The 23,941-nt window shown below is 36.5% G+C and overlaps 1 protein-coding gene across 4 annotated transcripts in view; it reads right to left on the reverse strand.

Annotated features, from left to right (window-relative positions):
- Nucleotides 1-23,157, reverse strand: part of plcb3 (phospholipase C, beta 3 (phosphatidylinositol-specific)) — an 83,077-nt gene extending 59,920 nt beyond the window's left edge. For all 4 annotated transcript variants that reach the window (XM_089128461.1, XM_039669303.2, XM_039669302.2 and 1 more), the window contains exons 1-2: nucleotides 22,531-23,157; nucleotides 4,518-4,601 (exon numbers count right to left, since the gene is read on the reverse strand). In XM_089128461.1, coding sequence (XP_088984587.1) covers nucleotides 4,518-4,601; nucleotides 22,531-22,629 — 183 coding nt within the window. In that variant the 5' untranslated portion in view covers nucleotides 22,630-23,157. The remainder of the gene's footprint in view (nucleotides 1-4,517; nucleotides 4,602-22,530) is intronic.
- Between the last annotated feature and the right edge of the window lie 784 nt (nucleotides 23,158-23,941).

A 23,941-nucleotide genomic window follows, 5' to 3' on the forward strand; every position in this document is an offset into this window, starting at 1 on the left:
TTGTAATGTTTATCATAAGCATTGTAAAGCAGATGTCTTAACAAATGTCGACCGGGATTTTTTTACGAGCAGTTCATTCATACCTATGCAAGATCGCTGTGGAAATACAGACCGGAAGTGAAAAGACAACGAGCACAGCGCTGAAAAGGGGCGGGGCTACATAAGGTCTATAGCAATGAATGAATCGTATTTTTCCTCAGCGATACTGTAGTAGACGGTTGCATAGTTATTTTCTCCCTGATTTTGTCAATCTTGTAAGTAAAGAATTTAATAAAGTCATGATGTGCTGCTTGGAAACATCTGGGGTTGGACTATTTTCTTTAATCGTCTTATCTTGAGATATCATTACTCTGCTGCAGAATTTCAACAGCATCAACATTAATTCCATGTTATAATATTAGATCTAGAGTAAGATTACAAAAATGAGTAGGTCCTGACACGTGTCGAATCACTATTATAGAGTTCAGAATGTCTTTAAATGCCAATCCCAATGCATATTTTTTTGTTATCTACATGTTTATTACAATCACCAGCCAGTACTAACTGACTTGATAGAAAGTCAGAAAATTCTTTGATAAGTCTGCATGGTGCCCTGGTGGCCTGTATACAGTAGCCAGCACAAATCTCAAACGTGATTTATCATTTACATTAGATAGTGTTGCATTAAGCACCAACACTTCAAAAGGATTATATTTGAAACAAGACATCTCATTAATTCTGAAGATATTGCTATAAATTACAGCAACGCCTCCCCCTTTGCTTTTCAGATGAGGCTCATGTTTATAACAATAATCTTGGGGGGTGGACTCATATTAAGTAAAATAATCATCTGGTTTTAGCCAGGTTTCTGTCAAACACAGCACATCTAGGTTATAATCATTAACAATAAGTGCTTTTGAAGTAAGGAATCGAATATTCAGCAACCCAAACTTTATCATTTGTTGATTTGAAGTAAGGGATCAAATATTCAGCAACCCGAGCTTTATCATTTGTTAATTTGTATTATATCCATTTTATTTGTTGAACATCAATTACATTTTTGGGAGTTTTTTGTATTCCCTAATTCGGGGAACAGTCTCTATATGATGATATGTAGGTGAAAGAGTTTCTGTGATGGGATTTATCTGACCTCAGTGATGCGAGACAGCTAGCAGACGGTCGGTTTAGCCAGTCTGTCTGCTTCCTGACCTGAACCCTAATTCATGTTTGAGCTCTAACACTACGTGCCATATTACTAGAGAGAAGAGCAGCACCATACCATCCCATTGATGTCAGGTGCTCTGTCTCCAGCAAACATGTGACTATGTTTGCTGGTGTCTCTGTTCTGTGTAATAGAATCACCAATAACTAGGGCACTTTCAACAGGTTTCTCAGTGGGAGTTTCACTGAGTCGGGAGAATCTATTTGTTATGGTAATCAGAAGGGAAGAGCACGTTTTGTCCTGCGACTAGAGCACCTCACGGTCACCCAGTTGTCCTGCTGCACGGGCTCTCACTGTGTTTGTTGACTGATCCCACTTACCACAGTTGTTTGATAGACTTGTAAAAATCGTGCGCGAAAAAAAACACGGCGAGCACGGATGGCAGGTTAACAGGCTAGCAAGATTATAACGTGTTGTGCTAGCGATAATGATTTAGATAAAAGATAGAGATGACAGATTAATGTGAAAGGCAATATTAGACTACCTAATATATTTTGATGAGCCAGTTATTTTTAGCAATATAAACAAAAAGCAATGATAGTAAATAGAGATTCAAAACAGAAAGCTTTACAGAGCTTATAGACGCAAACCAGCATTGAGGCAGACAGGAGCAATCCCAAATCATGAGAATGACTGAAAGACGCATAACACCTGAAAAGCTGACTTTACGATACATTTCTTCAGTGATCATTTTATTTGTGCACTAAACTCCATCCCTTTGGACATAGGTGTCATTTTAAGTTTCTACCCGTGGGTTATCCGGCTTTGACTTTGAGTATAAATGTTACATAACAGTGTTCAGAGCTCCATAATGCTTATATTGCCCAGCTTTGGATAAGAATAAAACATCAGGGGCCTCATGTATAAATGTTGCGTACGCACAAAATGGGCATAGAAATATGCGTACGCATTTTTCCACGCGCACATCGGGATTTATAAAAAATAAACTTGGCGTAAATAAGTGCGCACCGTAAGGATGCTCTTGACCGTGCGTACGCACTCTTTTAGAAGAGTATGGGTTTTGGCGACACCGATGGTGAGCTGGAGTCAAATGTCTTTTTGCTTACTATTAGACAGAGAATCTAAAGAAAATTATACATCTACAGAAAGATAATACAAATATAATTTCACAAACCTATCATTACTTGAAGCAAACATCCATCCCTTCTTAAATGACCACGCCAGCACACGGCGTGCGTTGGACTGTTTGGTGAAACTGACGCACATATAGCCTATAATCTAACGGCAGATGGAGTAAAAGCGTAAATCTTCATTATGAGTCCAAATCATAAATACAGTCCATATTCACAATAACAGTTTAAATAAATAAGAAAATGGTTTAAACTATGTTTTACTTCTGATATAAACATTTAGATTAAATAGACTAGACGCCATTCTCATTAAGTTAAACTCTTAAACTACATGAAATCATTACTGAGAAGTTACAATATATATATATATATATATATATATATATATATTCAATAAATAGAAAGACCTATTTGTTGTGGATGCATTGCTTTTGAACAGTTTTCTTCTGGCATGCTGTGTTTTAATGTTTTAACTAGAGATTGTCTGAGAAAACTGTTTCGTGCAAATAATGCACACAACCATGTCTATCTCACTCTTTCCATTAAAATATAAATCAATTAAAAAAAAATTTTTGGCCAGTGGAAAAGATTGAGAAAAACTTTCTCTGAAATGTATTTAACACTATTTCATTTATTCATTCAAAAACAAGGATATAGGCTACTAAAAAAAAAAAAAATGTTTGTAATAATGTGACGGCACATCCGCATTTTATATTTTCCTAACGTCTTGTAGCCTACCGTTAAACTTGGTATCACGTGGATGAATAATCATATGCAAATGATATGCAGATTAGGATATGCATATTTAAACTAGGCGTTGTAATCTCCATATATGGTTATTTCGGGGAGGAGACGCACGTGCGCATAATCTCCCGCTGACTGGGATATATAAAGTGAATTCTGCGTAGGTTCTGGCGTACGAACGGTTTTATAAATCTGAACATTTTTGTGCGTACGCAAATTCTGCCTTATGTGCGTACGCACACTTTAAGGATGAAATCTACGCAAAGTTTTATACATGAGGCCCCAGGTCATGCTCAGAATATCTTGTCTCTTTGAATTTAAATGTAGATTTATTGACATGAATTTAAATGTAGATTTATTGACATTTGCCCACGAAAACCACTACATGGAATTTACACGCCCTCTGCGTACTCTACACCCCTGCCTAATGTTTGTTTTTCAAGAGTACTGTATTTTTCTCCATTCAACGGTGCGTTTGAATTCATTACAAAATCACGTAATTATTACAATGTCGAGAAATTCCGTGAGCTTAAAGTCTAGTTTGACATGACGTCACACTCCATGGCCTCTTTTTTTTATAAAATTGAATTCAATAACAAATAGTAATACATTCAAAATGTAAAAATATATAATCTACTCGGCTTTACTACAAAAATAGTTATTTTACTTCAGTCAAAAGTTCACACCAACTGGCGAACAAGAAAAAGACAGTAAAAAACAACAGAATAAACGGAAATGATTAATGCTGAAAAAAAGACTAAAATATCTGAATATGCGACCCGCACCTGCTCTTTTTAACTTGATCACTGTATGAGCCAACCCCTAAAAACCCTTGCAAGTGGACATTATCAACACTGCAAGAACGCCTTCTATGAAACAGCCTTTAAACAAACAAAACAAAACGCCTCAATCAACTGTGCTTTAGTTAAAATTGCTGAACACAAGGAGTGTTCGTCACTGTAATATGACTTTGGTCTGAATAGCAGATATGAGAACATTACATTACCAGGGTGTCAATCATCGCAGGAGTCGTGTTCTGTACACACACAGAACTATATAGGGGTCTGTCTCCTGCATATAAATGAGGTTGTCTCTCCTGAAACTTTACACTGTGCACGAGGCCAAAGATGACAGAATTTTCTTTTTTTAACAGTTGTAGACCACAGGCTCTACTCTTCAGCACAATGGTAACCTCTCCAAAATGCAGACACAACAGAAACTAAAGATGCACGATATATAGGTCACCATCTCGGTTTCGGTTGATATTTTAATTTTTAATGTTATCGTTAAAGGGATACTCCACTTTTTTTGGAAATAGGCTCATTTAACAACTCCCTCAGAGTTAAACAGCTGAGTTTTACCATTTTCAATTTTCTGATATTTAGAAGAATATCAGTAACCAGACAGTTTCTGGTTCCATTGACTTCCATAGTATCCTACTGAGTGACATGACAGGACTGGTATTAGCAAGTTTTACTGACCATGTTGGTCCCTCCAGACCAGTAGAGGAAGAATCCATCTGGGTCAACTTTGAGGGTGACAAGGCTGGGTTGGATGTTGGAGTCCTAAACACACAAATGGAAATTAAAAAAAATAAAACAATTAGGTGGCATTCAGCATAATTCAATTCAGTTTTACCAACCACATCAGTACTCCTTGTACAGAGAGCAGAATAAAATAATTCCCTTAATGATATGAACAACATTGACATGACTACTAATGAAGATCACTGGGAAACAATGACATGGTTTAGAACATTTATCTTCATACAACTGAATGTTAATTCAACTGCAACTCAATTAAACTGACATCATAGTAACCAAGTCACAGTGGCAGCCATGCCAATTCATGTCAACAATGAACATACTGCCAATAATAAGCAAAATTGCAGAGAAACGGACATAATGATTTAAAAGCAAGTCAGATAAATGGGAAGTGCTTGGAATGGGTGGATGGTCCTGAGGGACGGTGTGATTTAGAAATCAATTTAATGACTGAAACCAAAACCTCAAAAGCCACAGAGCAAGACATTAGAGGAGTTTAATGCACAAGCCACAAAAACTGATGGCTGCATATGACTGGAATTGCATATTACCATAAAGATACAGTTGTAATCGAAATTATTCAACCCCCACTGCAAACCAGGTTTATTGCCAAATTTTACAGACTTTTAGCTGTTCGCAATGAACAAATCAGTGAAAAATAGCTCAACACAACAAATGTTTGAAGTGGATCCCTCAAATTAAACTGAAAAGGCAACTTTCAATAACTTCAGCAGTCAACATTTTTCAACCCCTTCATTGGCAAGCATCTTTAGTACTTTAGCTGATATGACCTGCTGCAAACGAGATGTATAACCTGACGCCCAATAATATCCATATTTAAAACTTTGACTAAAATAACTAGCTTCCGGCAGACGGCCCATGCAAGTCGACTTATGCCAAAAGAGTAACACTTGACGATGTGTGACGTAGGATGTAGGAGTAGCGTGAGCTAAGACGCCTCTCAGGGATCAAACAGGGCTGGGCAACAAACTCATGTTCCTCCGACATTTGTCTTTAAAAATGGTAGTTTTAGACTTCTAATTCGGTCTGTTTTTTTTTGTTTTGCTCTATCGTCTTCGCTTCCGCGTTCATCATTATGTTGTCAATGGTTACACTTTCGTCATAAAATGATACGTACGGCCGTCTGCCGGAAGCTAGTTATTTTAGACGATAACCTCTTAAATATTGATATCGTTCTTAGTTACACAAACAAATCGCTTCACCTCAGAAGGCCTTTATTAACCCCCCGGAACCGCGTGGAAGAATTTTATCATGAATGGATGCTCTTTGATAGACTTCAAAACAGAAATCCTCCATTATAAAGAGTATAGAGACATTTTTAAAGCAGAATGTAATATAGGCCTACACCTAGGATGACTTGAAGGTGAGTAAATCAAGGGGTAATTTTTGGGTGAACTATCCCTTCAAGGTCAGTAGTGGTGTACGTTATGGAGTTCTTCTGATATGCGTTTAGTAAGTGCCTTACAAGCTGACATCTAAGTGCCTGTTGCCACCATGTCTTGCTGCGGGTCTTTTGCAGTCACTCAAGGGTTTTTCTGAACCTTCCTTCTCAGAAATCTGGCTGCAGCCATTGATAGCTTCCTTTATCTGCCCTGTCCAGGTAACGCAACCACTGTTCTTTTAACATTGAACTTGCAAACTATGCTTCCATTGGTGTCTCTAGGAACATTTAGTGCCTTCACTATCATTTTTGTATCCTGTGTCTTGTTTGTGAAGGCGATATCTTCTCTTAATTTTTTTAGACCATTCTTTTCACTTAGCCATATGACTAACATGCAGTCAAACATTACACAGCAATCTTAGCCAGTTAAGATATTTCAATGATTAGCATCAGGTGTGGTTGAGACAACACCTGTTTTGCAGATATGTACTGTTCGGAGTGATTTTATTCAGGAGGTTGAATAATTTTGAGACTGCAGAAGTCATTAAAAGCTACATTATCAGTTGAATTTGCGGAAACCATTGTTGTTTTGAGTTATTTCAATTACATTTGTTTGATTTGTTCATTGCAAACAGCTGTACATGTAACAGGTCTGTACATTTTGCCAATACACCAGATTTACAATGGGGGTGAATAATTTGATTACATTTGTATACATGTATTTATTATGTACATTACACAAAGTACATTACAGTTCAAAAGTTTAGGGCCAGTAAGATTTTTTTTTTTTAAAATAAATTAATGCTTTCATTAAGTATGCATTAAGGATTTTTCATTTTTCGTTTTGGCCTTTCATTTACATGACAACATTGTTTTGATTAACGGGTTTTTTTTAAAGTGTACGTTTTTGACCAATAGTGAGAGAATAAATAAGACATTTATACATTTAAAATCAAGATTAATTAAATATTTCTGTTTATATCTTATAAATGTATCATGGTTTCACAAAAATATTAAGCAACACAACGGATTGGACGATAAAGAGTTATCTTTTCAAATCAGCAATAATGATTTCTGATGGATCATGTGACACTGAAGTCTGGGGGAAAATTGTTAAAATTGCAATAATAATTTTAAATACATTTTAAAAATAAAATGCAGCCTTGTGAGAAAGAGAAAATTTTCTATTTCTCACAAGGCTGCATTTTATTTTTAAAGTTTTATTTAGCATTTTTTAATCATTAATAAAAATGTTTAATTATTTGACTGGACTGCCAAAAGTTTTTACATAAAGTAAGTTGAACTTATTTATCACAGAAGACCTTACCTTACTGTGAGTGTGAAAAAAAAGTTTCCCAAACTTTTTCAATATGCATGATCATACAGTTGATTTGTTTCTAAAAGGGTGAAAATGGCCAGATGGTAGTACAGACTGAAGAAAGACAATAGGGGGAATTTGAGAGTGGATTATGCGGATGGCCATGGGGATATTTAATTTCTTCTTTAAGCAGACATGGTGAAAATAATAATAAAAATAATAGAATTTAAAATACAATTTCATAAATGTTACTCACACATACATTTAAGCAGTATTTTAGTTGGCTTATTGTACTGGAAAGAAACTGATTGGGTAATGAAAAGTGATTGTTACACATCAGAATAGTACCGGGCAGTCTTCACTTTTGAACTTTCTTACTATTTAGCAGACAAAGTTTTAGCAGGCATTAGGAGAGTAGTATGTCTTCATAAAAAAGGAAGTCAAAAAGTACCTGGATGACCTATATATTGTGCAATATTTTAAAGTATGCATACAAACGAAACTTTACTATCCCATGAGGCCTTAGGAAAGGACTTGCGTGATAGCAACACAATTTACATTGCAATGCCAAAATGGTAGATGTCGAGAACTAAGTTCTTCCTCAAATGTAGTACTTTGACTGTATGCGATTTTGAAAATCAAGCAAGTGTAGCTGGTACTTGCATTCACACACCTATATAGTGGATGATTTTAGAGTGTTTGCACAGTAATGCATGTATAAAAGCACTTGGAAAAAGGTTGGTTGTACTAGTCAGCCAAACTCATCTTCTTTTAGCAAAATTGCTAAAAGAGAGCTCTATTTGTGTGTTTTATGCAGGGTTTTTTTTTTTTTTTTTTTTTTTTGATCATCGGTCAATTACTAAAAATATTTCAAAGACACTACATCAGGGCACTTAATCTAATGTTTTTGGACAATCAGTTAAGAGCTAATCACATCTGTATGTGTTAGCAGTGAAGTGATGTGCGGCAGCTGATCTATAGATTTAGTCTTGTGGAATGTTTGCATATGATTAAATTAATCTAGGAGCACAGATTTCTTTTACAACTTCTCTAAAAACCCCACCCAATGCCGAGAGAGAGATAGACACACACACACACACACACACTCACAGTCTCTAAAAACAATACAACGCATTTGCATGCTGACTGCATAAACAAATGTTACTGTTGCAATACTACTGCTGAATAAGCTTTATGTAAAGCACCTATGAGCACCGACAGAGCTCTCAAAAATATCAGGTGAGCTGAGTATAAAAGACAGCATATGAGAGAAAGGATGAGAAGTAGCGGACCTTGGTCTGGGTAAACAGCATATTTGATTTGACATTATCAAACGGTTAGATCCAATCCTTGAGTCTGATTGGTCAACAGCTGTGCTTTATTCATGATAAAACACGGCTATGACCGCATTACCCAACGGTTCTAATTATCACTGCGCGACACTGCAGTTCCTATGTTGTTGTTGTTATTTGAGCTTTCATGCAGATTACACATTGGAACGTTGTTGCTGTTCACGGTTAGGGACTATTTTTTCCTGGCGGAAGGAAGGCTTTTAGTGATTTCACTAAATGAAAGTTGCATTATTTTATTGTGTGGTAAGTAAACGTTTTATAAAAGCAATAAGGTACTCGAGGCAAGTGCTGTATCGTGATTCGTGAAGAAGTAACAACTGAAGGGGTTGGAGGCACTTTGCTTCGCGTCATGCCTAACAACGCCCTTCAGCCGTTACTTATTCACGATACAGCACAGCCTCTCGTACCTTATTGCTTACATGATAAAACAAGGTTACGTTTTATGTTAAAAATGTCCAGTGTGTTTAACACTTTGTACGGTCTTAAAGGGACAGCTCACACAAAAAATAATTATACTCTCATGTCATTACCAAACTGTGTGACTTTCTTCTGTGGAACACAAACAACAATATTTTAAGATTTTTTTAAAAATTATTATTAGTATTTTATACAATGGAAGTCAATGGTCACTAAAACTGTATGGTTACCTTAACAATATTATTCAAAATGTCTTCTTTTGTTTTCAGGCTGAAGAAAGCAATCAATGCCATTTTGAAATGACATAAGTGTAAGTAATTGATTAAATGATTTTCATTTCGGGGTGAGCTATCCTTTTAACGTGCTTGGTTGCTACTCTTCACAAACTGGTGTTTTGGGTGCACTGGGAATGTTTTGGAAAGACAAAACAAGGTAAACAACATAACTTGAACGTTTGGAAGAGAGGGAGGTGACCTTCACCCTGTAAGTGTCTCATTAGTGTGTGTGTGTGTGTGTGTGTGTGTGTGTGTGTGTGTGTGTGTGTGTGTGTACAGACTTAAAAACCCGTCAATCTTCTCTGACTCCCAATGTCAAGCCCTAATGATCTGACAGTCACACATGCACACACAAAACCAAACCCTTACATGGAAAAAAACTTTACATTTAAAAAGTAATAAAAAGTATTTATTTCTAAATAAATATAGCTTTTATACATATTTATTTCACTTTTTACCTTTGACAACGACCACTAATGGAGGTTCTGTCATATTTGCTAATATGCGAGGAGAACTTTATCCAAGTTTATCCAAATTACAGCTTCGTCTTTGTATGGTTGACATGTGCACATGTAAGAGAACTTTAAAAGGATATTTGGGTAAACCATTAAAGTGAACTGAAGCTTGTGGCCTGCAAACGACAGCAGTGCGTGCATTCTCTCAGACAGAGGCGCACACAGTTAATGCATCAACAATGTCAGCTATTTCAGTGGGTGAGTGGCCTGCTCTCTTGGCTCTTGGGTGTATTTGGCTTCTGATATTTACTTGCTTTTATAGCCCTTACATAATGCACATACACACACACACAAACTACGACATGACTGACTTTAACATCTCAAAGTCTGGGAATGTAGGACAAGTGGACAGAGAATGAAAGAGGAACAAAAAAAGATTTCACAGAGGATATCTGCATAATCAAAGCAATCGAACTAATCATGGTTTAGTTCACTAGCATCTATATAATATGCGCTGCCTTGTCAACATGCAGCTTTTTATGTCTAGACTTCACCTTTGGACTCACCAGATTAGCAGGGCATGGACACATACATACAGGTAAGTGACGGATAATGTAAAGCCAATCGCTCATTATTGCTAAATAGACCCTGACGTGAAGCAGAGGGGTCATGGGTCACCCGGAAGGGGTTTTGCGATAATGACCACCTGACTGTACATTATTCCCCCTTTATATCACATTATTGCATTTGCAAGAAATTCATGTTCAGACAATGGCTGTGTCCAAAATCGTATACTTTCGAGTCGATCTTTATTTTGACTAAGTAATTACTTGACGGCCGCTAAAAAGTACGTTCCACAAACCATAGAATGAATAATAGGTGTAGTATGAACGTAATCTGGATATACTACATTCGCCATGTAGTCATTATCATGTGACCTACCAGCGTCAGTTACATCACTTCACTGCCATTCATAAATCCTCTCCCGTGGCCTCATGGGATTGTAAAAAAGTAGAACAATTCAGTCATACTTAGTTTTTCACATACTGTTTTTCGCCTACTATAATATAGTAGAGAAAGTATACAGTATGTGATTTTGGACAGACTGAATAACTCTCTGACAGTAGGTGGCATTTATTGAAAAGCAGAAATATCGTGGTAACCCCAGTACACAAATCGCTACACAACTTTCTGTGTCACGCAGAAGAAAGGAAGTATTTACAGTATTTTCAAACAGCAGTATCCATCGATCATAATTTAAAGAAAAACTGTGACCAGCACGGTCTTCAATAGTCTGTTCCAGAAAATAATGAAATTCATACAAATTTGTAATGACATGTGCATTCCTAACTGATGACAATATTCATTTTAGAGTAAATTACCCTTTAATCGCATTTACCAAGATGGATAAAAGTGACTGCTGAAAACAAAGAACGACAGAGTGGGAAGAAAATGCCAAAGACGTCCCGGGTTAAAGTAAAGAAAGAAAGGACTTAAAAACTGATTTGCAGCAACCTTTCATAAGAGCCAATGACTTGGTCTAAACACACACAAAGGTCTCCTTCCTGAATGAGAGGGCGAAACTGAAGGAGAGGAAAGGCTGGAGGGGGCGAGCAGAGGTCAAACACACCCATATGTGAACTGTGGGTCATCGACTCTTGACACATGTCCTGTTTGAGCATGCAATATGCCTCTGTTCTTCATGTTCTTCCTCAGTCTCTGTCTTCACCTTCCTGAAAATGTGTGGAGGCTCGTTTTGCAGTGAGGTGAGACTCCATTAGCGGTGTGGTAAGAGTCAACAAAGGCAAATACAGCTGCAGTGGGCCACCTGGATGAGTGTTACCCTCTCAGCCCTTTCCAGGAAACTGTTCATAGACAGCTCTCATCCTGAATAATCACCACGCGCAACCGAAAAGCTCCTGGATGCAAAGCTTCCGGATAGTGTATTTTCTTCTGTTTGCTACTTGTTTCCTGTATTATCTCAAAATGCTGAATTGTTTTCTGGCAGCAAACCAAAGTAAAATTCTGGTATGATGTTGGTCTAGTTTTGCATGTTGCAAACCACATCAAGCCCTTGCATTGTGCATATGTGAGCACCAAGGGCGTTTCTCCTTAGATAAGGCAGGGAGGGAGTGCATACACAACACATTTCTGATGAAAAATAATGAACAATACAAAAAAAATATTAGGAAATATAAGATCAAAATGCGTTATTCTAAAGCAATACTGTCCTAAAATAACTGTCGAGTTTCAGACGGTGTCCTCCCTTGAGCTCACTGCATTCTCAATGTTCTCAGATATTCTCAAAAGTGCAACATGAAGATGAGGTGGACCTACATGCAGCTGTGATGTGTTTGTAACAGATACGCAAGTCACCTAGAACTGGTGGAAATCATGATATCATCAAAACAAACTTGATCATGTAATAATCTGCGAAGGAGTCGATTTTAATGAACATTCAGTTTAAGATAGTTCTTTGCTGATTGTGTCATACAAATGCTGTCACATATACCTTAAACTAGAAATAGAGTAATAATCAAATGGAAATAGCACAGAATTTGGACTTTAGATAAAAATAAAAATAAAACTTTGCCTCAACATTTCTGGTGTGCGTGGGGTGTCGTGTGACAAACACCAGATAGACGTGTGAGGAATGAAGAAATAAAGAGAAAAATGTGAGAAGACGAGCAGAAAAACATAAGGAGGAAATGAATGCGAGGAAAATGTGAAGCCACAAAAAAAATATTCGTTTAATTTTCTGAAGAAAGCAGGAGTGGCTCTTACAATTGTAAAAGTATAATAGTCTTTGTATGCATTAGTCTAGGAATCTCTAAGGAGTAGTTCACTTTTGAAAAAAACTTTTGCTTATAATTTACTCACCCCCCTGTCATCCAAGATGTCCATGTCTTTCTTTCTTCAGTCGAAAAGAAATTAAGGTTTTTGATGAAAACATTCCAGCATTTTTCTCCATATAATGGACTTTACTGGTAACCAAACAGTTCAAGGTCCAAAAGACACTTTCAGTACAAACTGCAAACTGTTCAAAGGGCTTTCAACGATTCCAGACGATGAATAAGGGTCTTATCAAGCGAAACAATTGCTCATTAAAAAAAAAAAAATAACAAAGCTTAAGTTTTATAAGCTCAAATGCTCGCCTTGCTCTGTACTGCGATGCATGTACGTGACTCTCCTGTTCGAACTCGTTCATTAAAATGAACAAATCTTTTTCCGAGTCAATTCATTCGTTTCGTTCACTGAATGAACCAAATGACTCGGATAAAGATTCATTCATTTTGATGAACGAGTTCGAACAGGAGAGTCACAAACGTACGTCACAGAACAGAGCAAGGCGAGCATTTGAGCTTTTAAAACTTAAACTTTATTATTTTTTTTAATGAGGGATCGATTCGCTAGATAAGACCCTTATTCATCGTCTGGAATGGTTTAAAGCCCTTTAAACAGTTTGCAGTTTGTACTGAAACTAGGGCTGGGCGATATATCGAATATGTACGATGTATCGTTATATTTTTTGAAACGATATGGAATGAGGCAATACCGTTTATATCGATACACTAGTTTGATATGAGCACATCTGAAAAATAGCGGAGGTTGCAGTGTGAGCTGCTGCAGTGAAAGTAGCTAGGCTACGTAGTACAATATGTCCTAAATATGACACAAGTTTATATTAATTGCGTCAAAATCACTTTGATATAGTTAACAAGTTTAAGGCAGCTTGCCGCCCTGTCAAATGCTCTGACAGACACTGTTGCTGACTGACAGATATACTTGCGCTGTTTAATGCGTTTGAGATGTGGTGCTTTCCTCAGTGCTCAACTTACATTTCACATATTCTCCATCTGTAAATGTTAGAAAGTAAAGCAAATATGTCCATTTCACAACAATTATGTCCATGTCAGAAGAGGACGAGCTTCTGCAAGTGAATCTCCGCTAAAATTCATGCTTCCTTGAACGAGCGCCGGCGCGCGCATGCGCGTGAATACTAATAGTACTACGTAGTACGCAATAATTCTGACTAAAATAAACATATTGCTAAAATATTTGTTGTTGGAGAAAATAAATGTGCCATATGTGGAATTTTAAACCTACAAGTATATATTTTTAATGAAAGTGAAAGTGATTATAATGGGGTAATCAAATGCAGGCTAATATAATTAGTTTGTGCTTTTGTTTTTGTTTTTATTTTCATTTTTAGTTTAGCTTTTAGTCAATATAAAAACAAAAGCTTTTTGCACATAATATATTGCATAGCCTATATTTATATTTATATAAATATATATATAAATTTATATTTGTTTCCATATCCTTCAATATCAACATTGTTTGTAGGATATCATTGAGCCGAATGTGAATATATATATATATATTTTTTTTTTTTTTTTTTTTAATATAAAGATTTTCTTTATCTAAATAGAAAACGTAGAAAGTACCGAGATATATATCGTATATCGCCATTTGACCAAAAAATATCGAGATATGATTTTTTTGCCATATCGCCCAGCCCTAACTGAAACTCTCATTTGGATCTTGAACCATTTGGTTCCCAATGAAGTCCATTATATGGAGAAAAATGCTGGAATGTTTTCATCAAAAACCTTAATTTCTTTTCGACTGAAGAAAGAACGACATGGACATCTTGGATGACAAGGGGGTGAGTAAATTATCAGCAAAAGTTATTTCAAAAGTGAACTACTCCTTTAAAATGTTACAGTACACTTTGTAAGCATACTAGATTATGCTAGGTGCTTGTAAGTGGAAAAAGTAGTATAATGCTAGGGTGTGGTGGGTGGTTTCCAGGGTGTTGCTAATTGGCTTTAGCATGTTGCTAGGTGCTTGGTTGCTTACTGGCTCGAAAAGTAAAAGGAGCTAAAGAATGGAAAATCTGATACAAATCAGATTCTTTCTAAGCATGGTCAGTATACACAAAACACACACTGCCTCAATTAGGACATTTAAGGAACCAACAAACCATAAACAACATTAATATTATAATATGTGGAGCAATTCCCTTCACAGGATGTGCCAAGCTCTTGTGTACACATGCGTACCAGACGTGACTAAACATGCACAGCTCCCTTCTTCCTCAAAGTCAAATAGAGTCTCTTAAGCACACACACACACAGATTTTGTCACACTCCGTATAATCAAAACAACAATATTTACCCTTAGACACATCACTTGTGGCCTTAAAAGTGTGACGTTTCCAGATTTACATGCACGTGTTGTGTGACTAGAGCAGTTAGCATTAGTACGTGAAGAGTAATGAGAAAGGGGAAGCAAAAATGAAAGTGGAAAGAGACTGGTAAGTGAAAGAGACAGCAAGTGGGCCATCAGATGTTCAGTCTTTTGGGGTCTCCTGTGATTTTCTCCTCTGTGCCTACATGGGCTCTTATTTCTCTGTGCCTCAGAGTTCCAGGCATCACTTGCTCGCTTCTCAATATTTTTCCCCCATGTTATCTCCTTGTTTGGCCTCCGTGTGTGAAACCTCTCTCCGCTCACGCACAGTTTGCCCTCCCTCCTTCCCTCTTCCCTCTCAGAATTATCCTCTTACACCAGCCAAACTTTTAACTTTGTCATCCTGTGAGTCCGAGTCGCTGCTGTTTTTCTGCTCCATTGAAAGAAATACTAGCATAGTTTCTCGCAGTTCACACAGTTAATCACAACCCCTAAATACTTCCTTTGGAATTCCCTCAGAGAGAAAACGATGAATAATTTCGTTCATGTGAATCCTATCAGATTGTTTTGTTTATACAGAGGGTATCTTCATTACAAACTGTCCTTGCTGGTTTTGGACATTTATATTCCTGCTTGAGAAGCAGTTATGCAAGACAGCTACATCTGTACTGTACTAATAGACTCTCTCACACACACACACACACACACAAAGATATGCAGAATTTGTCAGTGTTTCTAAATCTTCACGGCTCCATAATATTCCCATTACCACGACCCTCAGTGCTCATTTTTCACCCCAGACACCTGTCAAGAGGAAGACAGCATAATTTTGCAAGTCAAAGTTCACAAATAGCTGATGTGCTTAGGGGTATTAGTACTATCTTTCTTCACTGAACTACAACCGAGGACTTAATTATCCATCTAAAATGTTAAATTACTCACTTGCCATGTTCAGACAGGTGTCTTGCTCAAGAGCACCTCAGTCATTTCCTGTCTGTACTGAGAATCGAACCCATGACCTTTGGGTTATAAGTCCAACTCTCTAACCATTCAGCCTGTTATGCTCAGCAAAGCTGCATTTATTTGATCATAAAAACAGTAATATTGCAAAATATTTTTACAACCTAAATGAACTGGTTTCTATTTTAGTATATTATTAAATGTAACTTATTCTTGTAATGGCAAAGCGGAATTTTCAGCAGCAATTAATAAAGTCTTCAGTGTCACATGATCCTGAGAATGATCATTTATATCCAGAATTCTGAAGTGAAATAAAGTAGCACTGTAATATATATGGGAGACATGACACGCAATTCTACCTGTCCATGATGTCATAACCTAATAAAAATGGGTATTTGTTAAAAATATATATCTTCATGTTGTTCCTCTGACAAGATATTATTCCAGCATAGCTGTAGTTGGTGTATAAAGACTTCAAATTTTTATCTAAACATCAAAATTGTCATGTGGTGTGACTGTCTGGGATAAGTGTGACAATATATATAAGCAAAGTTTAAATAATTGATAGTTTTACAGTTTAAGTACAGAATTAGGAAGAGAAATTCCAGAAATTTCAACAGATACAGAAAGTGTTGACGTCTGTGTATAATTTTAAAGCAAGTTCTGGCCAAATATTTTGTCCGTAAGATGGGCGTCATATGGTGCGACACTGCAATTTATATTTTGAACGGGCAATTATTTGGACATCATTATGATGAAGAGGTCCACACTAAACCAGGAAGTTGCAGTGTCATCTCTGGAGTGGTTTACAAGGTCAAGAGGTGAGTTCTGGCTTTTTCATTTTTAATTAAAAAGCTCTGTATCTGATATGCTCACTAGTGGTGGTCAATGTTTTTGTGTTTTTCATAAAAATGAAACACTTTTATACAAATTAATTCTTAAAAAAAATTCCTGCCATGTAATTTACATGCTAATACAGTAAGCTAGCTGTTTTTAGTTAACCAAGATTAGCTTAGTTGAACAAAATGTCATGGTGTAACACTATCATATGGTGTGACTGTGACTGTCAGTCACACCATTTGATATATTTGTCACACAATATTACACACATTTTTTAAGGATACATAACATTTCAAAACATATTTAATGAATTTAATAGTGAACATTAAGTTACCTATACAATTTTTTTAATTTTATACTTAATTTAACCATGTTTCACCATATATGCAATGCTTTGCCTATTAAAAGATGGAATGTTTAGTCTGCCGAAAACAATGTTACCATGTTTTTTTTTTTTTAGATTCTTAATTATTAATGTTAACTGAATTGAATTAATTGAATGTTGAATGCAAATAAAATGCAGTTTTTTGCATTGACAAATTGTGGAGAGGTGCAGTTCATCATAGCGTGACACTATATAATTTGGTGTGGCATTCAGAATTGTGCCAGTGAAAATACTTGCATAATTATAAATCATAAAAAGTCAACAGAACACAAGAAAAATAGTAACAGCAAGAGTCACAAGCCTTTTCATAGATTTATAACCGGGTTTAACATAATTAATCTAAAATATCTGGAAAGGCTGAGGAGAGATGACTTGCTTTGCATGATGATTTAGAAAAAAAATACAAAACCTAATGAATCTGTAAAAAAAGTAATGTTAAATCTTAAGATAGTAATAAGGATTTTTTTTATGAATTAACCAGAGCTCGCTAAAGAGAGTAACCTAATAGTGAAGCTTGTTGGTTTAATTTCTGTGAAGTGATCCCCTCATTGCTAAGAAATATAATGTAGCTTTCAGTAGCAAATTTTATTTATAAAAGTCACAAAGATTTTGTGTTTGCCCAATTCCTTTTCTTTACAAAGACAAATTTAAAGTTCCCACCTCAATAAAAAGCTGTGAGCGAGCGAATGCAGGAACGTCTGCCTCATAATACGAGATTAAAAAGCTATCTTTGAATGAACATGTTGTTCTTGCCTTGGAATTCATAGGGGAAGATTCACATGCGTGTTTAGACGTAGGTCTAGGTACAGATATGTATCAGATTTAAAACCCCATTTGGAAGATCAGATTTTTTTTTTGTGCCAGTGTAAACGCAGCCAAAGTGTTCATTAAAACACACTTCAGAATCTTGGTGGAAATAGTTGATCATCCGGGTACTTTTTGCCTATTGTTTTTCAAATACTCTGTATTCGGACATACTTCTCTTTGGCATACTGTTTTTCACACGCAACATAGTAAGGAACTATTCAATTTCTGACACAGTGCTGTAGTTTTCAAATAAGCCTGAATTACTTGATTAGCTGGATCAGGTGCACAACATTAAGTTAGAAGCTAAACTATAGGCTTTAGCTTCAATTTTTAAGAAATTATTCTCTAATCGGTTGCACATTATGACGTGCAGTTCCTTTTGTCTTGCTCTCTCAGATATTTCACATGTTCGGCAAAAATGACTAATTATCTGTGCATACACACTGTAACATGTGCCAGCCGCGAAAGCTTGACAGGCATAGTAACAGTAACTAGGGAGGGCGGGGCTTAGCGAAGGGTCAAGTGAGGGAGTGAATGAAAACGAGTGAGCATACATCGGTTGTACACTCGTTATGGGATAGAATGAGTGCACTCTATTACGTCCACTATGGTTTGACACCGCTACAAATGGCTGTCCCCTCAAACAATATTGAGGGTAAAGGGGGCTAAATCTGATTTAGCCAATGTTTTTTTGCATAATGACGAGTTTAACTTTAAAGTTATGACACCATTGTTGTCAGATTTCAACAAACAGTCACATAGCTGTCATTCGTTCCCCAAATCAAGTAGATTGGAGCTGCACTTGCAAAACTATAAATACCTACCAGGGCATTATGAATAGTCAGTGAACGAAATTACATTATTTAAAGGGACAGTGATTTAAAGTCAATGATTTAAACAACATTCTAAGAGTTCAATGCTTCTAATTACAGTTTAGTTGCTCAGATGAGTGCTGCACAAAGTCTGCAGATTTAATTAAATTCGGTTTCCTTTCCACTACCACTGTAAAAAAAATTATATATTTTCAAGATTTGTTATCACAACATTTTTTCTTTTGTTAAATCAACTTAAATAATTTATTTAGTTGAGATAACTTATTATTTTGAGTTTCTGATGATTAAATTAATCATTAATTAATCATTAATTAATTGCATTAACTCACTTTTTCCAGTTCAATCAACTTAAAACTTTTAAGGCAACCAGGTTACTTACTTTTTTAAGTTAAACCAACAATATTGTTTTACAGTGTACAGTCTTCGGGAGTACAGTGGTATAGAATGCGACATTGTGAATTTGTCACAAATAACCAAACTCTGTCTGTATACAAAGTGAGATTGATCACTCAGAGAATAGAAGTAACACCTCTATTTAGCTGCACTTTCTGCATGTATCCAGAGAGGCAGCAAACTTGATGGAGTGGATTAAGTTTACCCGCGGATCCTATCCAAGCCGAAGATTGGGAAATGGTCCATTAAATGTTTAAAGGTGCACTAGAGCATTACATCTTACAGTCTTGACTCAAAGCGGTTCATTCTGGGAATTAGATAATGTGTTATAGGCCTAGATCATTAGATCACATCAGTAGCCACAATGTTTGACTACAGTTTCTTTCAGAGAGAAGAAGAGTTTAAGAGCACACAAACAGGAGGGTGGTAGAGAGGCAGAGATGAAGAGAAAGGCACTATTGCACCATGCTCTTTTTCGTTGATGTCTGACATTAAGCACCATGTGAATGTCACACAACAGACTATTACTTCACAAAACAAAGAAGCCATACCATCACTAAGAGTTCAAGCCCTGACATGACATATTCATGCATTGTGAGTTTGCTTGCACAGCTTAAAAGCTTTTATCCATGATTGTTAACTTTATGATCATTCTAAATGCATTTTGACATCATAGGCACAGTGTGCCTTTCATCTTAAGAGTTATAAAAGCTAAAACATAACACTGGTTTCACCCATACGTAAATTAAAGGGATAGTTCGCCCAAAAATGAAATTGTCATCATTTACTCACCCATATGTGGTTCCAAAAGAAGATATTTTAAAAAATAGGTAACCAGTTGACAGCAGCCATTGACTTCCATTGTATTGTTTTTCCTATTATAGAAGTCAATGGCTACCATCAACTGTTTATTTACCAACATTCTTCAAAATGGCTTTTGTGTTCAACCAAAGAAAGAATCTCAAACAGGTTTTCATTTGTGGGTGAGCTATACCTTTAAAAAGCATTCACCAGTGATCTTTGAAAACCATTAAAAATTCAGGTGTTCTTCATTACGGTGAAATGGGTTTAAAGACTCCCTTAAGGAAAATGTGGTTTTATCTTGACAAGTACATTATGATAAAAAATAAAATATTAAGTATAATATTGAACACAATTTGAGTAACAATCACAATCACTTTTGGAATTTCATAATCTCACACATATTTTGAAACAACTTCTGTATTATTCTGCTATTATACAACGTGAAGTGTACATATAGAGCTATAAAGACACAAACCACTCGCCATTGTGATTGAATCTGTTAATATGGATCCGAAACGTTGCGCACCTATCTCAACAAATCCGCACTTATGCAACACTACGCTATACAACAGGTGTTTAGGTATTTAGTGCTGTACTTGTAGCATGGGAAAAAAACATCCAAAGGGCTTTTAGCTGCAGCTCCTCATTAAGAAACGTGTGCGTTAAGGGCTAATTCTTTAAATAAAGTCAATTATTTCTTGGTCAGATAATAGGTGTGTTTACAAAAATATATTAAGTATATATTTTTTAAAATATAAAAGTATATTATATATATTAAAATTATCTTTTATTTAGATATTATTGACAAAGTCTTGACAAAGATATTATTGACAAGGACTGGTTCCAATTGCAAAAACTTTTGGTTTTACCAAAAAAAAAAACGGGCCGGAAATTGCCTGAAGACAATAGAAGGTTAAACTGGCTTTATGGCAATTATGTCCTTAACTATAGCTATGACCTCAGTTAAGGATATAATAAGACCCTATTATACTTAAATGCAGCTAGTTATTTATTTATGGATACCATTGAAGACACACTCATCTGCCAATGATGCACACACACTCCAAATGAAATGCCGCTTTCAACGTACAACAATAAGACAAGTTCGATCATACAGATCTCTCTCTCTCTCCCCCTCTCTCTCTCACACACACAAACCTGCAGCATGTCTAAGCAAACTCAACACAAACCACTCAGTATGGGCTGCATAAGTTAATTATTAATGACTTTTAAGACATGTGTTTTAAGACATCAAGTTGCACAGGCCTACTTTCTCCTTACTCAACGCTGCCCTTATCAAAAGGTGTTGGCTCTTTAAGCTCCAGTTAGGGATCAGCTAAAGCGGCGCTCAGTGATTTGACCAAACAATGGAAAAGAAAGAGGCAAAGATTTTCTCCCTCTAATCCTCCAACATAATTACAACTGTAATGGCTATCCAATGCGAGATTTGAAAAATGATCCGTAAACACACACACACACACACACGCACAGGCCCTTTGTTGCCAGGAGAGCAACTACACTGAAGAATTTAGAAGAGATGGCAATTTCTTGTAAACAACATGCTGGCATTAACCCAGAGATATACTCAAGGGAAGAAGAAATGCAATTATGACTAAAACATAAAATAAGAAAATATAATTGCTCATTCCAATGTTTATATTTATTCTGATTGCCTTCATATGAGCAGGGACGTGTTCTTCAAATTGTCCAGAACAGGGACATCCTACATTGATTTTTTTATCAGTGGGAGGTGGATGATATCCGTATATTAGAATCTACCTTCATGTAGCAGATATTATCAATAAAGGCTCCAAGACTTGAACTGTGTTCTTATATGCAATAATTTAGCTGCTATAAATCAATGTTATGCGCTGGTCATCTGCATTGCTTTCAAATGACAGACTGAATACCTTTTGATTCAGGTTTTTAAAAATGCTGTGGTGTTTAATAGTATGCCCATTTCTGAAATATGATAGGCCTATCATGTAGAAACTCCCTCTGATTCCAAACTATTTCCCAAAATAAGCATAATAATGTGAGAATGCTTTTGAGCTTCACTTCCTCCTTCCTGAAAAGGTTTAAAAGACTCCAAACAGGTTTCCTTTCTAATAACTCTGAGGATTGGGCTTTGAAATTGGCCTGATCCACAGTATTTTTGATTTGTTACTAAACTGGTCTATGAATGTCTAGAAGGGTTAAGCTCAACTCCATATGCGACACGACCCATGAATTTCATGCTCTTGTATATTTAGCATCTTATTTCTCGGTAGAAAACGTTTAGTTTGCGAGTAGAACAACTCGTTATGAGGGAAAAATTTCTAACAAGTACATAAAACACAAGTTGAGTGTGTGTTATGAACATGAGACGCAGAACACAAGAACTCGATCTGCTGTAAGAGCGTTGAGCACAAGATCTGTCCTCCTTGGTGTCAGATGTTCTCCTGTAAATTACTTCAACATGTAGTAACACAAGCCGGGAATCACGCCACATAAAATCAGAGACGCGATCTTCTTACCTCGTCCCACTTGATAAACTTGCTCCCCCGTTTGAGCACCTCATGGACAGACACCGGTTTGAGCTGTAACGCGTGTACTCCCGGTTTCGCCCCGGCCATGGCTGCTGAATCGACGGGTGGCGACGCCTCTGCTTCTCGGGTTTGAAGTCTCTGACCTTTAGTGTGTCGGCTACAGAACAAGAGCCTCGAACCAGAACCAGAGCCTCGAGTCCGGCTGGCTCAACCCACGCGGACGCGACTGTCACACATTCACGAGCGAGCGCAGTTTATGACTTTTGCGATTGTTTATTCATCTAAGCGCTTATCACTGCAATGACTTGAATTGATATTTTCCTTCCTGTCCGTCCATCCGCTTGGTAATGATGAGATCCCCGCTCAGGAGAAACTTTCACTTGACTTTGGTGGTCCCCGCTGGAATTTACTCCTCTTTTCCTTCATGTTTTCTCCGAACTAAATGGGAGCGCGAGAAGGACAGGCAAGGAGAGAGAGAGAGAGAGAGACGGGGGGAGTAAGGAAGTGAAGGAAAAAGCGAACAGACGAGGGAGTGTTTTTCTTTTCTTTTCTTCTGTCTTTCCGTTGTCATTCCAGTCTTTATAGAAGCATGTGCTGCTGTTTCTAACAACCATTGCTTTCGCTTTCCTAGTTTTGCCCCTGTGTTTAAGAGAGTTTTTCCTCATTCCAAGAATGTTTACGCGAATCTCACTGGGGGCCAAAGTACTTGAGTTCATTAAAAATAGTGCTGTAATCGGTTAAAAAAAATTAACTAATCGCAAATTTAATCTCGATTAATCGCACGAACATTATAGGTTTAATATTTTTATATTGTAGCCTAATATTTTCCTAATAAATCTCCAAAATAATGGAGAAAAAACACGTAATGACGGGACATTTTAAATATATTTTTTTTAATCTTTTTAGCACTAATAAAGCCAGTATCATTGATACCATACTGATACTGATCTCTCTAGATTTTTTCCTGCTCAATTTTAGTAATTTATTTAGTTATTCTCATTCAACATTAGGCTACAGTAGAAGTCTATAATGGAAAGATAACATTTAAGGCTTTAAAAAAATTCACAATACAATGTGCTAAGAGGGTGCTAAAACTTGAAGGTTTTCTACAGGTGAAATAGGGAAAACAAGCAATATTTTTGACAAACATTAATCACAAATGGTTTCAAGCAATCACAAACATCAAGCAATCAACAAAAACAACAACTACTACTTCTAATTACAACTAACACCCCATAAAACCTCATGTATAAATGTACATAAACATTTACACCAAACAGACACTACTCTCTCTCTCTCTCTCTCTCTCTCTCTCTCTCTCTCTCTCTCGCTCTCTCTCTCTCTCTCTCTCTCTCTCTCTCACACACACACACACCGTACTTTGCTGACTGACCCCTAA

The sequence above is a fragment of the Pimephales promelas genome, chromosome 1 (assembly GCF_988280905.1).
Source record: "Pimephales promelas chromosome 1, fPimPro1.hap1.1, whole genome shotgun sequence".
Lineage (NCBI taxonomy): Eukaryota > Metazoa > Chordata > Actinopteri > Cypriniformes > Leuciscidae > Pimephales > Pimephales promelas.